Source organism: Podarcis melisellensis, assembly GCF_964234715.1.
Source record: "Podarcis melisellensis genome assembly, chromosome: 13".
Lineage (NCBI taxonomy): Eukaryota > Metazoa > Chordata > Lepidosauria > Squamata > Lacertidae > Podarcis > Podarcis melisellensis.
This window is the reverse complement of record NC_138545.1, coordinates 20,455,649-20,471,562: the sequence shown is the minus strand read 5'-3', so window position 1 is coordinate 20,471,562 and position 15,914 is coordinate 20,455,649. Positions and strand designations below refer to the sequence as shown.

Here is a 15,914-nt window from a genome sequence, read left to right as displayed (position 1 = left end):
TGCGGTCTAAAGCAAAAGGCACTGGTCTGGTGGCTTCCCCAAGACACTGGGATTTATAGTACAGTGGTACCTTGGGTTACAGATGCTTCAGGTTACAGACGCTTCAGGTTACAGACTCCGCTAACCCAGAAATAGTACCTCGGGTTAAGAACTTTGCTTCAGGAGGAGAACAAAAATTGTGCGGCGGCAGCGGGAGGCCCCATTAGCTAAAGTGGTATCTCAGGTTAAGAATAGTTTCAGGTTAAGAACGCACCTCCGGAACGAATTAAGTTCTTAACCCGAGGTACCACTGTACATCCCTCCCGCCTGGATAGCAAAACTAAAGAAAACAGTTTTGAAAACAGTTAGAGAAAGAAGTTTGGTTTGTCGCAGGTGGTTGGCTAGCAGGAGCCGTGGGCACACTGGGAGCCTGCTTGCATTGCACTATTCAGCTTGTTCATTTGTAACTAAACAATAACAAACTCAGGTGGGCAAGTGCCTATCAGTTTATAAGCACTTACACAGATCAGATCAGAAGAATCTTTATTTGCATCAGCCACTAACCATAGCAATAGCAATAAAATAAAATGTACTGAAGATAGAACTTAACTATGCAAAATACATTTTGGAGGTTTACATCAACAACCAAACAATCGATCTTATTCCAATTGCCCCTGCTAAAAATGTTGCAGTTTTTGCTGTCACCTGATTATCTTGATCTGCTAGAAGAAAGGACACAGTAGCAATGGTTGAGCGACCTGGCATCTGGCATGGAGAATAGTAAAAGGTAAAGGTAAAGGTACCCCTGCCCGTACGGGCCAGTCTTGCCAGACTCTGGGGTTGTGCGCCCCTCTCACTCAAGAGGCCAGGGGCCAGCGCTGTCCGAAGACACTTCCGGGTCACGTGGCCAGCGTGACATCGCTGCTCTGGCGAGCCAGAGCCGCACACGGAAACGCCGTTTACCTTCCCGCTAGAAAGCGGTCCCTATTTATCTACTTGCACCCGAGGGTGCTTTCAAACTGCTAGGTTGGCAGGCGCTGGGACCGAACAACGGGAGCGCACCCCGCCGCGGGGATTCGAACCGCCGACCTTTCGATCGGCAAGCCCTAGGCACTGAGGCTTTAACCCACAGCGCCACCCGCGTCCCTAAGAATAGTAGAGGAGAATAGTAGAGGGGTAATAACCTCACTCCTCAAATCTTTATAAAGAGTGCAAGCCAGAAGCACATGAGCCACTGACTCAATACTGCCATCTCCACATGGACAAAACCATTTTTCCAGCGGAATTTTTCAAAATTGACCCTCAAGTACAGCCAAAGGCAGTATTCTTGTGTAAGTGAAAGTGCGTCTGTATTTTGTTAACTTTTGCAAGTAGGGTGCCAACGTGACAAAATGACTAGGTGGAAAATAATCATACCGTGGACAAAATTTCCTTATCGTGGCCAAATTATTCTGTCGCTCGATATCATATAGGCGCTGTCTAGTTAAATTATTGGCTTTACTGAAGCCCAGTGTTAATAACTGTTGTGGTGATAAACCAGAAAAGTAAAGTTTTGGTGGACAATTTTAGTCCAAGCGCTCTCATGACAATCTTGTGGTACTAAGGGTAGTTAGACCAGTGGGGTTTAAATTTAGCCCAAGCCAATAATTAAATGTTTTGTACATCCAAGGTGAGTGCCTGTCCAAATCTGAGCCCCGTATAATAACTGTGCTAGGGGTTTAGCTTTAGACACTTCCAGTGCTGATGGTATGTGATTGCCACCTTTTGTAGGGAAAAAGCATATCAGAATTTTGGAAGCATTTATATCACATGCCACCCCAAGCTGAATACCAACTGCCTGGGAGCACAGGTGGGGAGAATTCCTGTTGTGCTCAGGGCCTGCTTTGGGGTTTCCTATAGGCATCTGGTTCACCCCTGTGAGAACAGAATGCTGGACTGTGATGGGACTTTAGTAGGCCTCTCCTTATGCCCAGACTGGCCACCACTTTGCACCCACCCACCCACCCACAATGCCCCATCCGCACTATAAATTTAAAGACAGCTCCATTCCAGTACACTTTTGACTAACTTCTTCGTCTTTTTTTACCTCAGGAATGTTTTTAACTGTTGATATCTGTTGTTGTTGTTCTCTGTTTCACAGCTTTATCTCCTTTTGTTTGACTGCTCTTAGTCTTATCCCCTGAGCTGCCTTGTTGCAGAAAAGCGGGATAAAAAATGGTGAAGTAAGGATGGCGGGGGCAGCATTCATTGAAATAATGTGTTTTGAGGACTGGTTTAAAGGAGGAGGCCTACTCTGTGACATGCCCAGGGCCCACCTGTAGATCTCAGGTTTGGGCCCTCAAATCTTGAATTATGCCGGTATATGATTGGATGTTACCCCAAAACAGCCACAACCAGGAAGCACCTTGAGAATTCCAGGCTTAGCGCTGCTTTCAACTATCAGGGAGCCCCTTCCAGGCTGAGCCGCCTGCCAGGCTCTCAGTGCTGGTCTTTCTTTGACAGCTTCCAATTCACACACAGCTAAAGCCTTTGCCAGAACTGGAAACCTTTTATGGTCCTTCCAGCTCTGGAGGACCCAATGGCCAGCCTGGGTGGGCAAGTTCTCTCCAGGCATCAGTCATGGTGAGACAGCCACCTCAGGCATCAGATGCACCCTAGAAACTAGGGATGCAGTCCAGATAGTAACTCCTCCCAATGGACCTGGTGGCTCATTGCCCAGGGCAGCAGCACACAGATCAGGAGATTCCTAATTCTAGTTCCTGCAATTTCTGTCCTGCAATTTGCTAAGGAACCCACAAAGAGGCTTATGACACCCTTAAAACAGGTTTATTGGACCAAGGGCCAAAGTCAGCCTGATCAGATATAGATCAGTTGGCAGGTGTAATATATAATTATGCACACACATACACCATGTGTGTTTATAGGTGGCTCATTGTGTGGCAATGGGATGCAGGGCCTTCTCTGGTTTTCCGTCATGTCGCCTCTGTTGTGGAGTCTCCTCCATGTTGACAGTTCCAACAGCAAGTGAAGCTTTTTCCTTTAGGCTTTTGGCAATGGATGGATTAAAGAGCTGGTCTGTCTGCTGCAGGAATGTACGTTTTGCCGCAAATTGCTTATTGATGCTTATTGGTGTTCTGATGATTTTTTAAGAAAATCTACATGGATAATGTTATACTTTATTGGAATATGTTTGTATACTGCCCTGGGAACCATTGGGTTGAATGATGGTGTTAAAATGTAATACAACAGAATTGTTATGCACACTCTAATGGTGTCGTTTCAGGGGATCCAGTGAGTACATTTAGGTTGGTTTCCTTTGAATAAGAGTGTTTTGTAACTACCGTATTTTTCCGTATATAATTTCCCCCCTTAAAAATAATGTCAAAAATTAGGGGGCATCTTATACACGGATAGATCTCCCCCCATTTTCTTAAATCTGAATCCCCCAAAATAGTCTTATACATGGAGGCGCCTTATAGACGGGAAAATACGGCATATGCATTTAATTGCAAATATACAGGTTGGGCTTGTTTCGCAGCTTAAACCTGCTCCAACAGATATTATTCTCCCACCAGGTTTCGGGGGGGGGGTGTTTCTTACTCCAAAGAAACCCCAGACTAACTCTGCTGCCACTTTAATCTGTTTGCATCTTCCCAGACACTGAATTCACTTTATTTGTTAGGGGAGAGAGTCCTAGTCTTTATAACCCTGTACCTTCTTCCGGAAGGCAGAAGCTGAAAGAGATCATTTCTGGGGTGCGCACTATCCTGCACTATCTCTGCAGCTTTCTTATGGCACCTGGAAGCATAGATTTGATCCAAGGTGGATGAGTGCACCCAATTATTCTCTCCGCAGTCTTTGCAACCTTGGACAGCATTGTTTTTTCCCTGACCGTGCAGCTCCCAAACCACACACACAGACCATAGGTTAATATAAGTTAAAGTTAAAGTTATATGATTCAAAATGCACAAAAACAAACATTTTCTTGTTCCATTAATGCAACACTTGTCAGCCTTACAAGTGAACTGTTTGTTTCAGCTATCGGGCAGACATTTGAGCTGAATGCCTGTGACAGGTGCCCCTCCCCAAAGCCCATTGCCCCTCCCCCATGCCCAGTTCCTAAGGCAGATGCCTGCCTCTAAATCTAGACCTGCTTACTAGGTAAATTGGTGCTTTTGGGAGGTATGCAGTATCACACAGTCTAGGAACACTGCCTTCCAAGCCAGTATCCAGGATAAATGTCCAACCTGTCCAACGTGAGGGACAGGCCCTGATTTTGCGGGTGGGTAAAAAAACAACAACACCCGCACTGACTATTTAGGAGATGGTGTCTTCAGTTAACTGGGGGAAATCTGTCCGTATGATTGGCACATGCAACGATCTGTCAGGTGGACACATGACAGAAAGGTTAGATCACTTGCAGTCCAATCATATGCAATGCTAGGTGTGCATAAGCCCATTGTTTATAATAGGCATAGGGGTCCCTTATTTTGCATAAAGGATAAAGTTGTTTGGGTGAAATTTGAAGAACACAACTGAGAGTAAGGTCAGGTTCTCTGGGATCAAGCAAGCCCAGGATTCAGCAGTTCATGCCTGATTTTGGGTCACCGTTGCGCATGACCATTATAGCACTCATGTCTTTGGGGCTCTCTTTGCGCTTTCAATGGGTTGATGGGATCTGGTGGTGTGAACGTGAAGCCAGGAAAGAAACCGGAGGCTGATAAGCTTATGGCACCACCCAAGGTCACTCCAAACCTGCTGGCGGTGGGCAGCTTAGCCAGGGATATTTAAAACCTCGTCTCCTAAGCTGCCAGCACGGCCGTCTTGAGCTGACGTCAGTGAAAAGCATCATATCCAAAGTCGGGCAAGATCCAGTGCAGGACGTGTGTGTGTGTGTGTTGCTGTATTACAAAGAGAAGGGTGTGTAGCCCAACCAGTAGAGGGCGGTCTTCCCCTTTGGAAGGACTTGGGTGTATCTTCTTCCATTTTTCAAGCAAGGAAGCTATTTGGTTGGGTGTGACCAATTCAACCCTTTCAAAAGAAAGGAAGAAAATACTTATTGTTGGTGTTGCTCTTGGAGTTCTTCCATAAGGCCTGTTTATTGAGCCTGATTTGCTTGCACAAAGCATACGTAGAGGGGTTGTCTATGTTTGGTCTTTACTGAGCATGCCTTCTGCCTAGTTCCCAGGGAGGTTATACAGCAGTGAACATTATACAGCAGTGATTTGCTGGCACCGTGCTGATAAAGTCTGCTTGCTAATTTGTTCATCCTACACTTTTCAGTGCATTTCCCCATCAGCTCCCTAACCGGAAGGATCTTGTGCGTTGTGGTGCTTTCATCCGCTTCAGTCGTGCAAAAGCTAAATTTCCAGCATGCACTCGAATCTTCCCCTGGCAGTCTGGAGGTGGCTTTGCTGCATTTTCATTTATTTTTATTTTCGTTGTTGCTGCTGCTTTTATATTTTGCTAATTTCCTTTTTTCGTAATGGCTGTATCATCCTTGCATTTATGTGTGCTTTGATAGCTGAAAGCTGCTTTGAGCAACTCCTTTGAGGAGGGGAAGAGTGGAGTACGATTCCAGCAAAGCAAGGAAGCCATTTTTCCGTGCGTGTGCTTTTTTTTTTTTAAAAAAGGTGTCAACAACCAAAAAAAATGACAACAACCAACCCTTGGAGCAACCTGGATCCACAACTCCTTCTCCCCTTCCATGCTATAGTCGCATTACCTCCCCAGGCAGCAGCAAGAGGACAAAGGCAGAGAATCTCCCTCCAAAATGCCCAGATCAGCACTTTGATTTGGGCCTGGAAACTGATTGGTAGCCAATTGGTCTCATGTGCTCCTGTGTGGCAAACCCAGGAGCTCAGGGCTCGGTATGCTTTTCTCCCCTCCCCCCTTTTATATCAGAAACAGCCCTGCAAGGTAAAGGTAAAAGTAAAGGGACCACTGACCATTAGGTCCAGTCGCAGACTTTACTGGCCGAGGGAGCCGGTGTACAGCTTCCAGGTCTTGTGGCCAGCATGACTAAGCCGCTTCTGGCGAACCAGAGCAGCGCACGGAAATGCTGTTTACCTTCCTGCTGGAGCAGTACCTATTTATCTACTTGCACTGCGTGCTTTTGAACTGCTAGGTTGGCAGGAAGGCTAGGCTAAATTAATATACGTACATAAGCAGCAGTTACTGAAATGAAATCATGTAGCACAGGAGTGCCCTATAAAATCAGATCAAGAGGCGTGTGATGGAGAGGTGCTGGGTCCCCCAAAGTATTTCTCAGAGAGTAAGGAAGGATGGCATTGCCAGCTGACAACAAAACAATATTCTCTTTTTTTAGAGAGAGAGGGTTGAAAGCAGCGTGTCGCCGCCCAAAACTTGTCACCTAAACACCATCCCCCCCACCGACGAGGACTGCTGTTGTAATTCAAGCAATATATATGGTTTAATGTCAGACAAATTGCACCCAAATGCTTAGGGGTGTTTCCAGCGCTGTGTGTTTGTGCGCACATGTGATTTCAGGAGTCTTTTTTGGTATGTGATAATAGCACATCTTTCTGAGCATTTTGGGTGTTGATGCACGATGTGCTTTAGTCACCGTTTGAAGAAATGGCAGTCTTTCAGATTTTTTTTTCCTGAGGCAGAATGAGTTGTCTGTTAAAGAGACAGCGAAAAGGGCTTTTTGTATTTTAAAAATAGTGGCCCTAAGGAGGCAGTCTGAAATGCTGCCCTCGGGAAGGGCTCTGATGTGTAGAAATCTAGCAGGCAAAGATTTTCCTGACAAGTTGGTGGGAAACTAGTCACTAGCCAAGTAGTTTCTGTACGCTGAGATCCTGTTAAAGGTGTAATCCAGGTGGTCGTCTTGCTTGTGGGATCATATTAGGGGGCGGGCTAAGAGGAAACGAGCCTATCCTAGCAACAGCTGCCACCAGCGTCAGAACTCTGACATAGTCTATCAGATTTCTATATCATTTTTTCATCCAATGAGCCAGTGGCGTAGCGTGGGTTGTCAGCACCCGGGGCAAGGCAAGTAATTTGTGCCCCCTAACCCGTGGATTTGCGCCCCCTAACCCTAAGCCCCAGATGTTGTGCCCGGTGCGGCCGGCCCCCCCTGCACCTCCCACGCTACGCCACTGCAATGAGCTCAGTTGTAACAAAACAGTCCTGTGAGGGAGGCCAGGTTTAATATCTGGCCCAAGGTCACTCGGCAAGCTCTGTGCCAAGGATTTTCGCTCAAATGCTCTCACCGCTACATGACAAATGACAGTCACTTGTAGTTTCTGGCTGGATTAGATTGAACAGCTTTAAACAAGTTTTCATGGAAAAGTGGAGTGTTCAGTGCTCCAGTGATGTGGGGAGAAAGGTAGGGGGGAAGCTCTAAGGAAATCCAGAACCCTCTTCCCTCTAACCACCGCCACTATTCTGGGCTCTTCAAGAATTCAGCACACAGGCCCATGACACAAATTTGGGGGCAAAATAAGATGGTGTGTGCCTGGAGTCACACCAGCTCAACTAGGGCTTGTGTGCACACCATACATTTAAAGCAATTGGCTTCTGCCAAATAATCCTGGGAACTGTAGTTTGCTGCTCACAATTCTGAGACCCTTTAACAAACTACAACTCCCAGGATTCCTTAGGGGAAGCCATGTGCTTTCAGATGTAAGGTGTGTACGCAGCCACTTTGCAGCATGCCAGCAGAGGGTTTAAAAAATAAAAAAATAAAAATTGTGGGGGGGAGGGAGCAGAGATCTGGGGCCTGACACAAAGGACCTGGAGCTCAGGACCCCTGGGCCACAACCTCACAATGCCACCTATTTGCAATTTTAGCCAAATTACGATCCATAGTCCCCTGTAACTAGGGGGCTTGGGAAGAGTGTCACCCGATTGTTTTAAGAATCCCTCCTTGCTAAGATACGGACTCTGCATGTACACCATACATTTAAAGCACATTCCGCCACCTCAAAGAACGCTGGGAGCTGTATTTTGTTAAATGCGCTGCTGGGAATTGTAGCTCTGTGAGGGGCAAACGACGTCTTCCAGGATTATCCGGAGGCGGGTGGGATGTGCTTTAAACGTATAGGATGGGTGCGCAATGTCAGGTGCATATTTATACTCACTAACACTGGTTGGCTTACGGATCTGGCGGAGGCTACGTGTGCAGGAGAGGGCAGGGAGGAGCGAGGGACTGAGGGGAAGGGACGATATGAGGGGGCTCAGAAAGAAGGCCTTTCTGTCACCTCCGTTGCTAAGGGAAAGGAGTTGTTCTCGGGCCCGGTGCCGAGATTGAGCTCAGAGCCCATCTGCACCAGCTCTGATGGGAACAGCTTCTGCGTGGGCACCCGCCGCCTCCCCACCAGGCTGACGAGACAGTGTGTAAGAGCGGGAAGGGGGCGGTGATGGACGAGGACTTGGGGGTGCTCCAAGCCCCTCTGAAATCTTTGGCAGGGAGGGACCTTCCCCACGTCTGAGCCCACCCTCTCTGCTCTCAGGTCAGTCTGGCCCTACTGCCTGCATCTATGCAGAGTCACCTGACAAGGATGAAATGGTGGGCTTAGCTAATGCTATAGCTATCCCATTTCTGCTGCTCCTGTCAAGTCCATATGTAGCTCCCTGTCATCCAAAACAACCCCCCTGCTCTCCTAGGATACGACTGCCACACTTTTCTCCCTCTTCTGCTCTCTGCCTTACAGCTTTGGCGTGTTGAGCTCGAACAAGCCAGGGGTCGGAGGACCAGCCAGAGGGCCACATTTCCTTCAGGGCAGCCTTCTGAGGGCCGCATGTCTGTGGTGGGCGGGGCCAGAGGCAAATGTGGGTGGAGCCATGGATGTGAATTTTACCTTTGCACAGGAAGCCAGTTTGTAGACATGCTCGCACATCCGTATCCTCCATGTGGGCAGTCCAGAGGCACCATCAGAGCTCAGAGACACATTCCAGCCAATCAGAAACATTTGTGGGAGTGAAGGAAGGCCAGAGAAGGGTGTGGTCTGGGGAGATTTCTGAGGGCCACATAGAGGGGCTTGGAGGGCCACGCTTTCCCCCAGACCTGAGATTCCCCACTTCTGTAATACACAAGGGGGGTAAGGAGCCTTTTTCTGCTGGCTTTTGTATTTTAAAAATGGAGTGGCAACACTGCTTTATCACTACATGCTTTGAGGCAAGTCAACCCACAGATTCTGCACAGGACCTTGCAGAGCCAGGCAGAGGCCCGGGCCAGGTAGATAATGTGCCCCCCCTTTTTTTACCTTGGGGGGTAACTGAAGTCTTATAAATAAGTAAGTATATAAATAATTTTCACAAAAAGTAAGTATATAAATAAAATTCACAAAAGTTATGCTGAGAAATAATTTTATTTCAAGGCTTGAACTGATCCTGCATATTTCGCCCCAGCGCATCCCCTGCAATTGTGAATATGCTGACAGAGGCCCCCTTTGGAATCGGTGGCCCGGGCCAAGTGGCCCATATGGTCCCCCCCCCTCTGTCTGGGCCTGATTCTGGACCCAAACTAACCTCATTAGTCTGCAAGACTTCTTAAGTCGCCATCTCAAAACTTGTAATCTATTGCCCATGGGCCTTTCCCCATGGCAGGAGGCCTTCCTCACCCTCTTTCCCTCTTCCTCCACCCAGTTTTCTTCATTTAACTCTGAACATTGAAAAGTTCTGTGAAACTCTAAAGTGAGTGAGATATGATTGGCAAGAGTGGATTCCGGACGCCAGCGGGGCCACCGAATGAAGTTTCCAAGCTCATTTTCAGAGGCAGCCCCACAGAAGGCATATTAGCGTCACTGGCAGAGGAACGGGAGTGTGGAGGGAGTGGACTGCCCTCAGCACCACTATTCCAGTAGGGTGCCATCGCAGTAGCCCCCCTGGACATGCGCTGCACACACACCCCGCGCACCAGGCACCAAGCCCCCATAGGCGGTGCGCCACGACCTCAGAATGTGTGCCACGACCCCCGGGGTGCCAGCCACGCCATGCCTGCTCTCCGCCCCCGGTAGCGGAGCATGCAGCTTCGCCACTGGTTAGCGTGAAGGATGGGGGAGAATTCAGATTCAGATTCAGATCACATTTAAAGGTGAACCTTCCTCACTCACACAGTGGTACCTCGGGTTACATACGCTTCAGGTTACAGACTCTGCTAACCCAGAAATATTACCTTGGGTTAAGAACTTTGCTTCAGGATGAGAACAGAAATCATGCTCCAATGGCACGGCAGCAGCAGGAGGCCCCATTAGCTAAAGTGGTGCTTCAGGTTAAGAACAGTTTCAGGTTAAGTACAGACCTCCAGAACGAATTAAGTACTTAACCTTAGGTACCACTGTACACAGAATGGAACAATATCGTCTGTGAAATTTGCACTTCTCTGAATTTTGCAAGGCAGTACTCCAGCCAAGCAAATGTGTGCAAAAATGCATATGTGTAAAATGTGTGCATAAAAGTAAAAAAATATAGTGATCAAAGCGTGCAAAAATGCATTATCTTAAGGGAAATCTCTTTGCAACAGGGTGCGTTTGAGGCAAAGCTGCATTAAAATGTGTGCTTTAAGAGATATTCACACTAAAATGCTGGTGAATTTTCATAAGGACTTAAAATATATATATCACAAAACTGATGTGGAAATGTGAAGAACTGGAGAACCACTAAGGTGTAGTATTTAGTGTGTTGGATTAGGACCTGGCAGACCAGGGTTCAAATCCCTAGTAGGCCATGAGGCTAACTGGGTGACTTTGGGTCAGTCACTTCCTTTCTCTGCCTCACCTACCTCACAGGGTTGTTGTGTGGATTAATTGAGAAGGGGGGAAGAACCATGAACAGTGGTACCTCGGGTTAAGAACTTAATTCATTCCGGAGGTCCGTTCTTGACCTGAAACTGTTCTTAACCTGAGGTACCACTTTAGCTAATGGGGCCTCCTGCTGCTGCCACCACGCGATTTCTGTTCTCATCCTGAGGTAAAGTTCTTAACCTGAGGTACTATTTCTGGTTAGCGGAGTCTGTAACCTGAAGCATCTGTAACCTGAAGCGTCTGTAACCCAAGGTACCACTGTACACCACCTTGAGTTTGTTAGAGGAAAAGGTGGGTTATGAATGAAATGGATGGATGGATGAATGATTTAAGAATGGAGATATGGGAAACTGAGAAAAACAAAAATGGTCAGATCCACCAACCCCAAGTTAACAGTCAACACAGACCAGGGTATGCATGACGTGTTGTCCATGTTCTAGAGCATGTTTGCAAAGCGCTGCCCGAAAAAGATCTTGCCACAACCGCAGATGCAGCACCATCACATTGATTCTGCCTCCCCTTCCCCCCACTTTTCTTTGGCAGCGTTTTATGTCATAGACAGGTTGGACACAGAGGGATGGTGGGAGGAACCAGCTGGGAAGTCCCCAAGGAAGAAGGCTCAGAGCCCAGGGAGTGGTGGTGGTGGGACAACAATGGGTGGTCAGCGGTAGAGGAGAGAGAAGACTGGGAGGAGGAGGCGTCAGAAGCTGAAGGGGTAACATGGTTTAGTGAGCAGGAAGAGGCTGTGGCCAAGGGCAGTCCAGAATCAGAGGCAGAAGCTAAAGTTTGTGAGTGGGAGGAAGGTGGCCAAGAGGCAGGGGTGAGTCTGGCTCCTTCCACCCTGTCTCCCAGAACCAGGAGATACATGAAAAGAGCAGAGCAGAGATTGGCTGCATGCAGGCACAGTCTCTGATTGCTTGGAGAAAGCCCTGGAGAGGAGGAGACATAGACGGCTGTGAGGAGGTGGGGACCTTTAGTCTTGGCAATTGATTCCGTGGAGTAAAACCACCAAGAATGAGATGCGGTGCTGATAAGGCCAGACACCCAGCCAAGTCCGTGGAGATTGTGTTTCCGCTAATAAAAACTCCAACTTTGCACAGTGTGATTTACTTTTATATATATATATTATATTTTTATTAGTTTTCAAATACAAAAACAAATTTATACATTCCATACATCTTAATTACATCTTACTTCTCTTTTTTGACTTCCCTCAATTTGTCTGCCATTCCTCCCTATTGTTACTTTTTACACATTTCTGCCCTTTTAACCCTTTCCCCTCACAGAGCTTCCTTAAAGCTTACAAACGTAATTTTATTATCACTCGGTTTTTGCATATATTGGATAAACTTTTCCCAATCTTCTGTAAATCTTTGATCTCGTCGATTCCGGATCCTTCCTGTCATTCTGTCCAATTCTGCATAATCACACAGTGTGATTTACAGACTGGCTCGCTCTGTGATACTTCAGGTGCTTCGTAAACAGAGAAGTGAGAGGAGGAGGAGAGGGGGAGACATTAATGAAAATGGAGGAACTGAGAGCTGTGGCGGAGAGGGCATCTTCCAGCTTCAGAATTAGTTTAGAAAATTGTCCCAGTTCAACCCACATTCTGGAGGGCAGGGCGGAGAGTGCGTCCCCAGGGCCTTCCCCAAATAATGTGTTCCCTGAAGCAGGGCATCAAACAGGAGGACTCCCCTGCTGAGAGCCTGAGGGTCCCTTTCCTGCCTCTCTCCACCTGGCCCAGGGCCCAACAGGCTTCATAAGAACTGCTGCTGCAGCTGTTGCCCAGCAAGAACTGGAGTATTTGGGGGAAAGTTTTGTTGGGAGGTTTTGCTGTTACTGATATTAACTCATATTACTGATATTAACTTTTTGTATCTTTATTTTTATGTGGCAGTTGTACAGTTTGGTTATGTAGTTTTTAATGTGTTTTATTTATTTTTATGACTATTTTGCTATGTTTGTAATTATGTGTCGTATTTTTCGCTCTATAAGACGCACCAGACCATAAGACGCACCTAGTTTTTTGGAGGAGGAAAACAAGAAAAAAAATATTCTGAATCTCAGAAGCCAGAACAGCAAGAGGGATTGCTGCGCAGCGAAAGCAGCAATCCCTCTTGCTGTTCTGGCTTCAGCGATAGCTGCGCAGCCTGCATTCACTCCATAAGACGCACACACATTTCCCCTTACCTTTTAGGAGGGAAAAAAGAGTCTTATAGAGCAAAAAATATGGTAAATCTTTTCATATTGTAAGGCGCCTTGAGCATTGTTTTAACTGTGGAAAGGTGGCATACAAATAAAACGATGCTGATGTTGATGCCCCCTTTCTCACCTGAAGGCAAGGTGCAGGGTGGCCAAAGCCAGCCAGGTAATTTTGGCATCTGAGGCAGAAAATCCCACAAGTAGGGATGGAGGAGAAATTTGATTCAGTTCGCGCTGAAAGGCATACCTATCGAATTCTCGCTTTCCAAAAGAATACACCAACAGTAAGAGCGATCTTTCAAAATTTGGACTTCTCCAGGTTGTTCCATTCGGTTTTCTAGCCAATTGATGCATACAAAAATTCATAACTTGGGGTAAAATGTACACATACTTGTGAAAATATAGTGGGAAAATACAGTATTGCTTTGCAAAACTGCATACAGAAATGGGGGTATTAGGAGAAATCCACACCAAAATGCTGGTGGGTTTTGGGGAGAACTTTTAAAACATAAAACAAAGAGGCCACAAGCCAATGGAGAAATGTGGAAAACTGAATTTAAGATTGGGAAAAAAATGAGAAACCAAAACTTCCCAATTCACCCATTCTTTCCCACAAGTACCTCCTTCCTCTCCCTGGCAGAAAAAAATACAACAATAACCACTTAACTGACAACTTGTCGCCCTTTCATGACTGCCTGAGGCAGCTGCCTTCCTTTCCACAATGGTAGAGACGTCCCTGATACCAATAAAGGAGTGGAAAGAAGGCAGTGAGGCAGAATCTGCTCACCTCATGGGAACAGATTTGAACCATTGCTTTTTCTGGGTCGTCAGCTTTCGGTCCTACCCAACCCTTCAAGCCTTCCTCTTATCTCTGACTTCTAGGATCCTTGATAAGAAACAGGCAGGTGGGGAGACCATCGAGCTAACTGAAGAGGGCAGGCCTGTTGAGGTGACCGAGAAGCACCCGCCCATTGTCGACTGCACCTGCTTTGGCCTCCCTCGCCGCTACATCATCGCCATCCTCTGCGGCCTGGGCTTCTGCATCAGCTTCGGAATCCGCTGCAACCTGGGCGTGGCCATCGTCAGCATGGTCAACAACAACACCGTCTACGAAGGGGACAAACTCGTTGTGAAGGTGAGACCTCTGGAGCAGGGGTGGGCTTTTTTTTCTGTTGAGGGACAAGGGACGCGGGTGGCGCTGTGGTCTAAACCACTGAGCCTCTTGGGCTTGCCGATCAGAAGTCGGCGGTTCAAATCCCCGCAATGGGGTGAGCTCCCGTCGCTCTGTCCCAACTTCTGCTAACCTAGCAGTCTGAAAGCACACCAGTGCAATTAGATAAGTAGGTACTGCTGCAGCAGGATAAATAGGTACTGCTGCAGCAAGATAAATAGGTACTGCTGCCCACATGACCTGGAAAGCAGTCTGTGGACAAACACCGGTTCCCTCGGCCTGAAAGCAAAATGAGAGCCGCAACCCCAGAGTTGCCTTAACCGTCCAGGGGTCCTTTACCTTTAATCTGTTGGAGGCCACAGGGCAGTGCTGGGTGGAGCCAGAACCGATTATGGGCAGAGCCAGAGACAAAAGTGTTCTGGAATAACTAAGCCAGAATGAAGTTTTTCAGTTTTTCACCATGCCTAATCAGATCAGCACCCCCAATCCTGCGCAGATCTACTCAGAGATAAGCACCTCTGGATTTTTTTTTTTACTATTGCTTCACACATTCCAGAGCCCTGACTGTTTCCCAGGGCCAGTTTTCTATAACAGATGTGGGGACCTTTTGGCCCTCCAGATGTTGCTGAACTACAACTCCCATCAGCCCCAGCAAGCGTGGTCGATGGCTAGGGATGCTGGGAGTTGTAGTTCAGCAGCATCTAGAGGGCCACTGGTTCCCCACACTTGGACTAGGATGACCTTCCAACTCTATGATTCTATGGTTGGATACACAACATACACTTGAAGCACAAGCTTCCTCCCAAAGAATTATGGGAAATGTAGTTCACTCCTGACAGAGCTACAATGCAGAGTACCATTAACATAAACTACAGTTCCCAGGATTCTTGGCTGGAGGGGGAGCCATGAGCGTTGAATGGATGGTGCGACTGTGACCGAAGTCCTGCTGCTGGCTGTAATCAGGAACGAAATCTTTCCTCTGTTCTTCTCCCCACTTTAGAAAGCGGAGTTCAACTGGGATCCTGAGACAGTAGGCATGATTCATGGATCCTTCTTCTGGGGTTACATTGTCACCCAGATCCCCGGAGGGTTCATAGCACAGAAATTTGCTGCTAACAGGTAAGATGCAGGTAGGGTATTTTTGTTTGTGTGTGTGTGTGTAAATCAAAGAGGGGGAACATGCAGATTTTGGCTCACCCCTGGTGATCTCATTCTCTAGAACAGGAACAGAAAGATACCTTGGTCCATTTGGGCTAGCTCACTATCTGGTGAAAGATAAAGATCATGAAAATTGACTGTACCTTTGTATAAACCAGATTATCACAACAGCAAAAAATTTGGTATTTTGTGTCTTTTTTTAAAGTTTGTAGTTCTTTTCAAGTAAACTTCAGATGATAATTTAAGAAGTTTAGCATGCAAGAAATTTGCAAGCATGAGGAGCAGCACTAATCCCAGAATAAACACCTATCTCGAAACACACATGCGTACATAGACCCTCGCTAGAGAAAGCAGAGGTTCCTTGTGGTGTTTCCTAGGCCTGTCCTCTCACTGTGCAGGTCTCTAGTCTCTACAGCACTTGTGTATATATTATCCTGCGGGAAGAGGCAGGGAGCTGTTCAGAGCAATTGGCTGATCATCAGAATGTGGATGTGGGACATGGGTTCGAATCCTCCTTCAGCCATGAAAGTTGCTGTTGATTAGGGCCATTGACTCCCTTATCACTTCACAGGCTCATGTGGAACAAAAAAACCTCTGTAAATATCAAAAGAATAATGATGAGAGGGAAAACGGGC

At 47.1% G+C, this 15,914-nt stretch overlaps 1 protein-coding gene across 1 annotated transcript in view; it reads left to right on the top strand.

The window, feature by feature from the left end:
- SLC17A7 (solute carrier family 17 member 7) overlaps positions 1 to 15,914 on the top strand; it is a 54,081-nt gene that overhangs the window by 22,711 nt on the left and 15,456 nt on the right. Inside the window, exons 2-3 of the mRNA XM_081885974.1 lie at positions 13,833 to 14,085; positions 15,122 to 15,240. Coding sequence (XP_081742100.1) covers positions 13,833 to 14,085; positions 15,122 to 15,240 — 372 coding nt within the window. The remainder of the gene's footprint in view (positions 1 to 13,832; positions 14,086 to 15,121; positions 15,241 to 15,914) is intronic.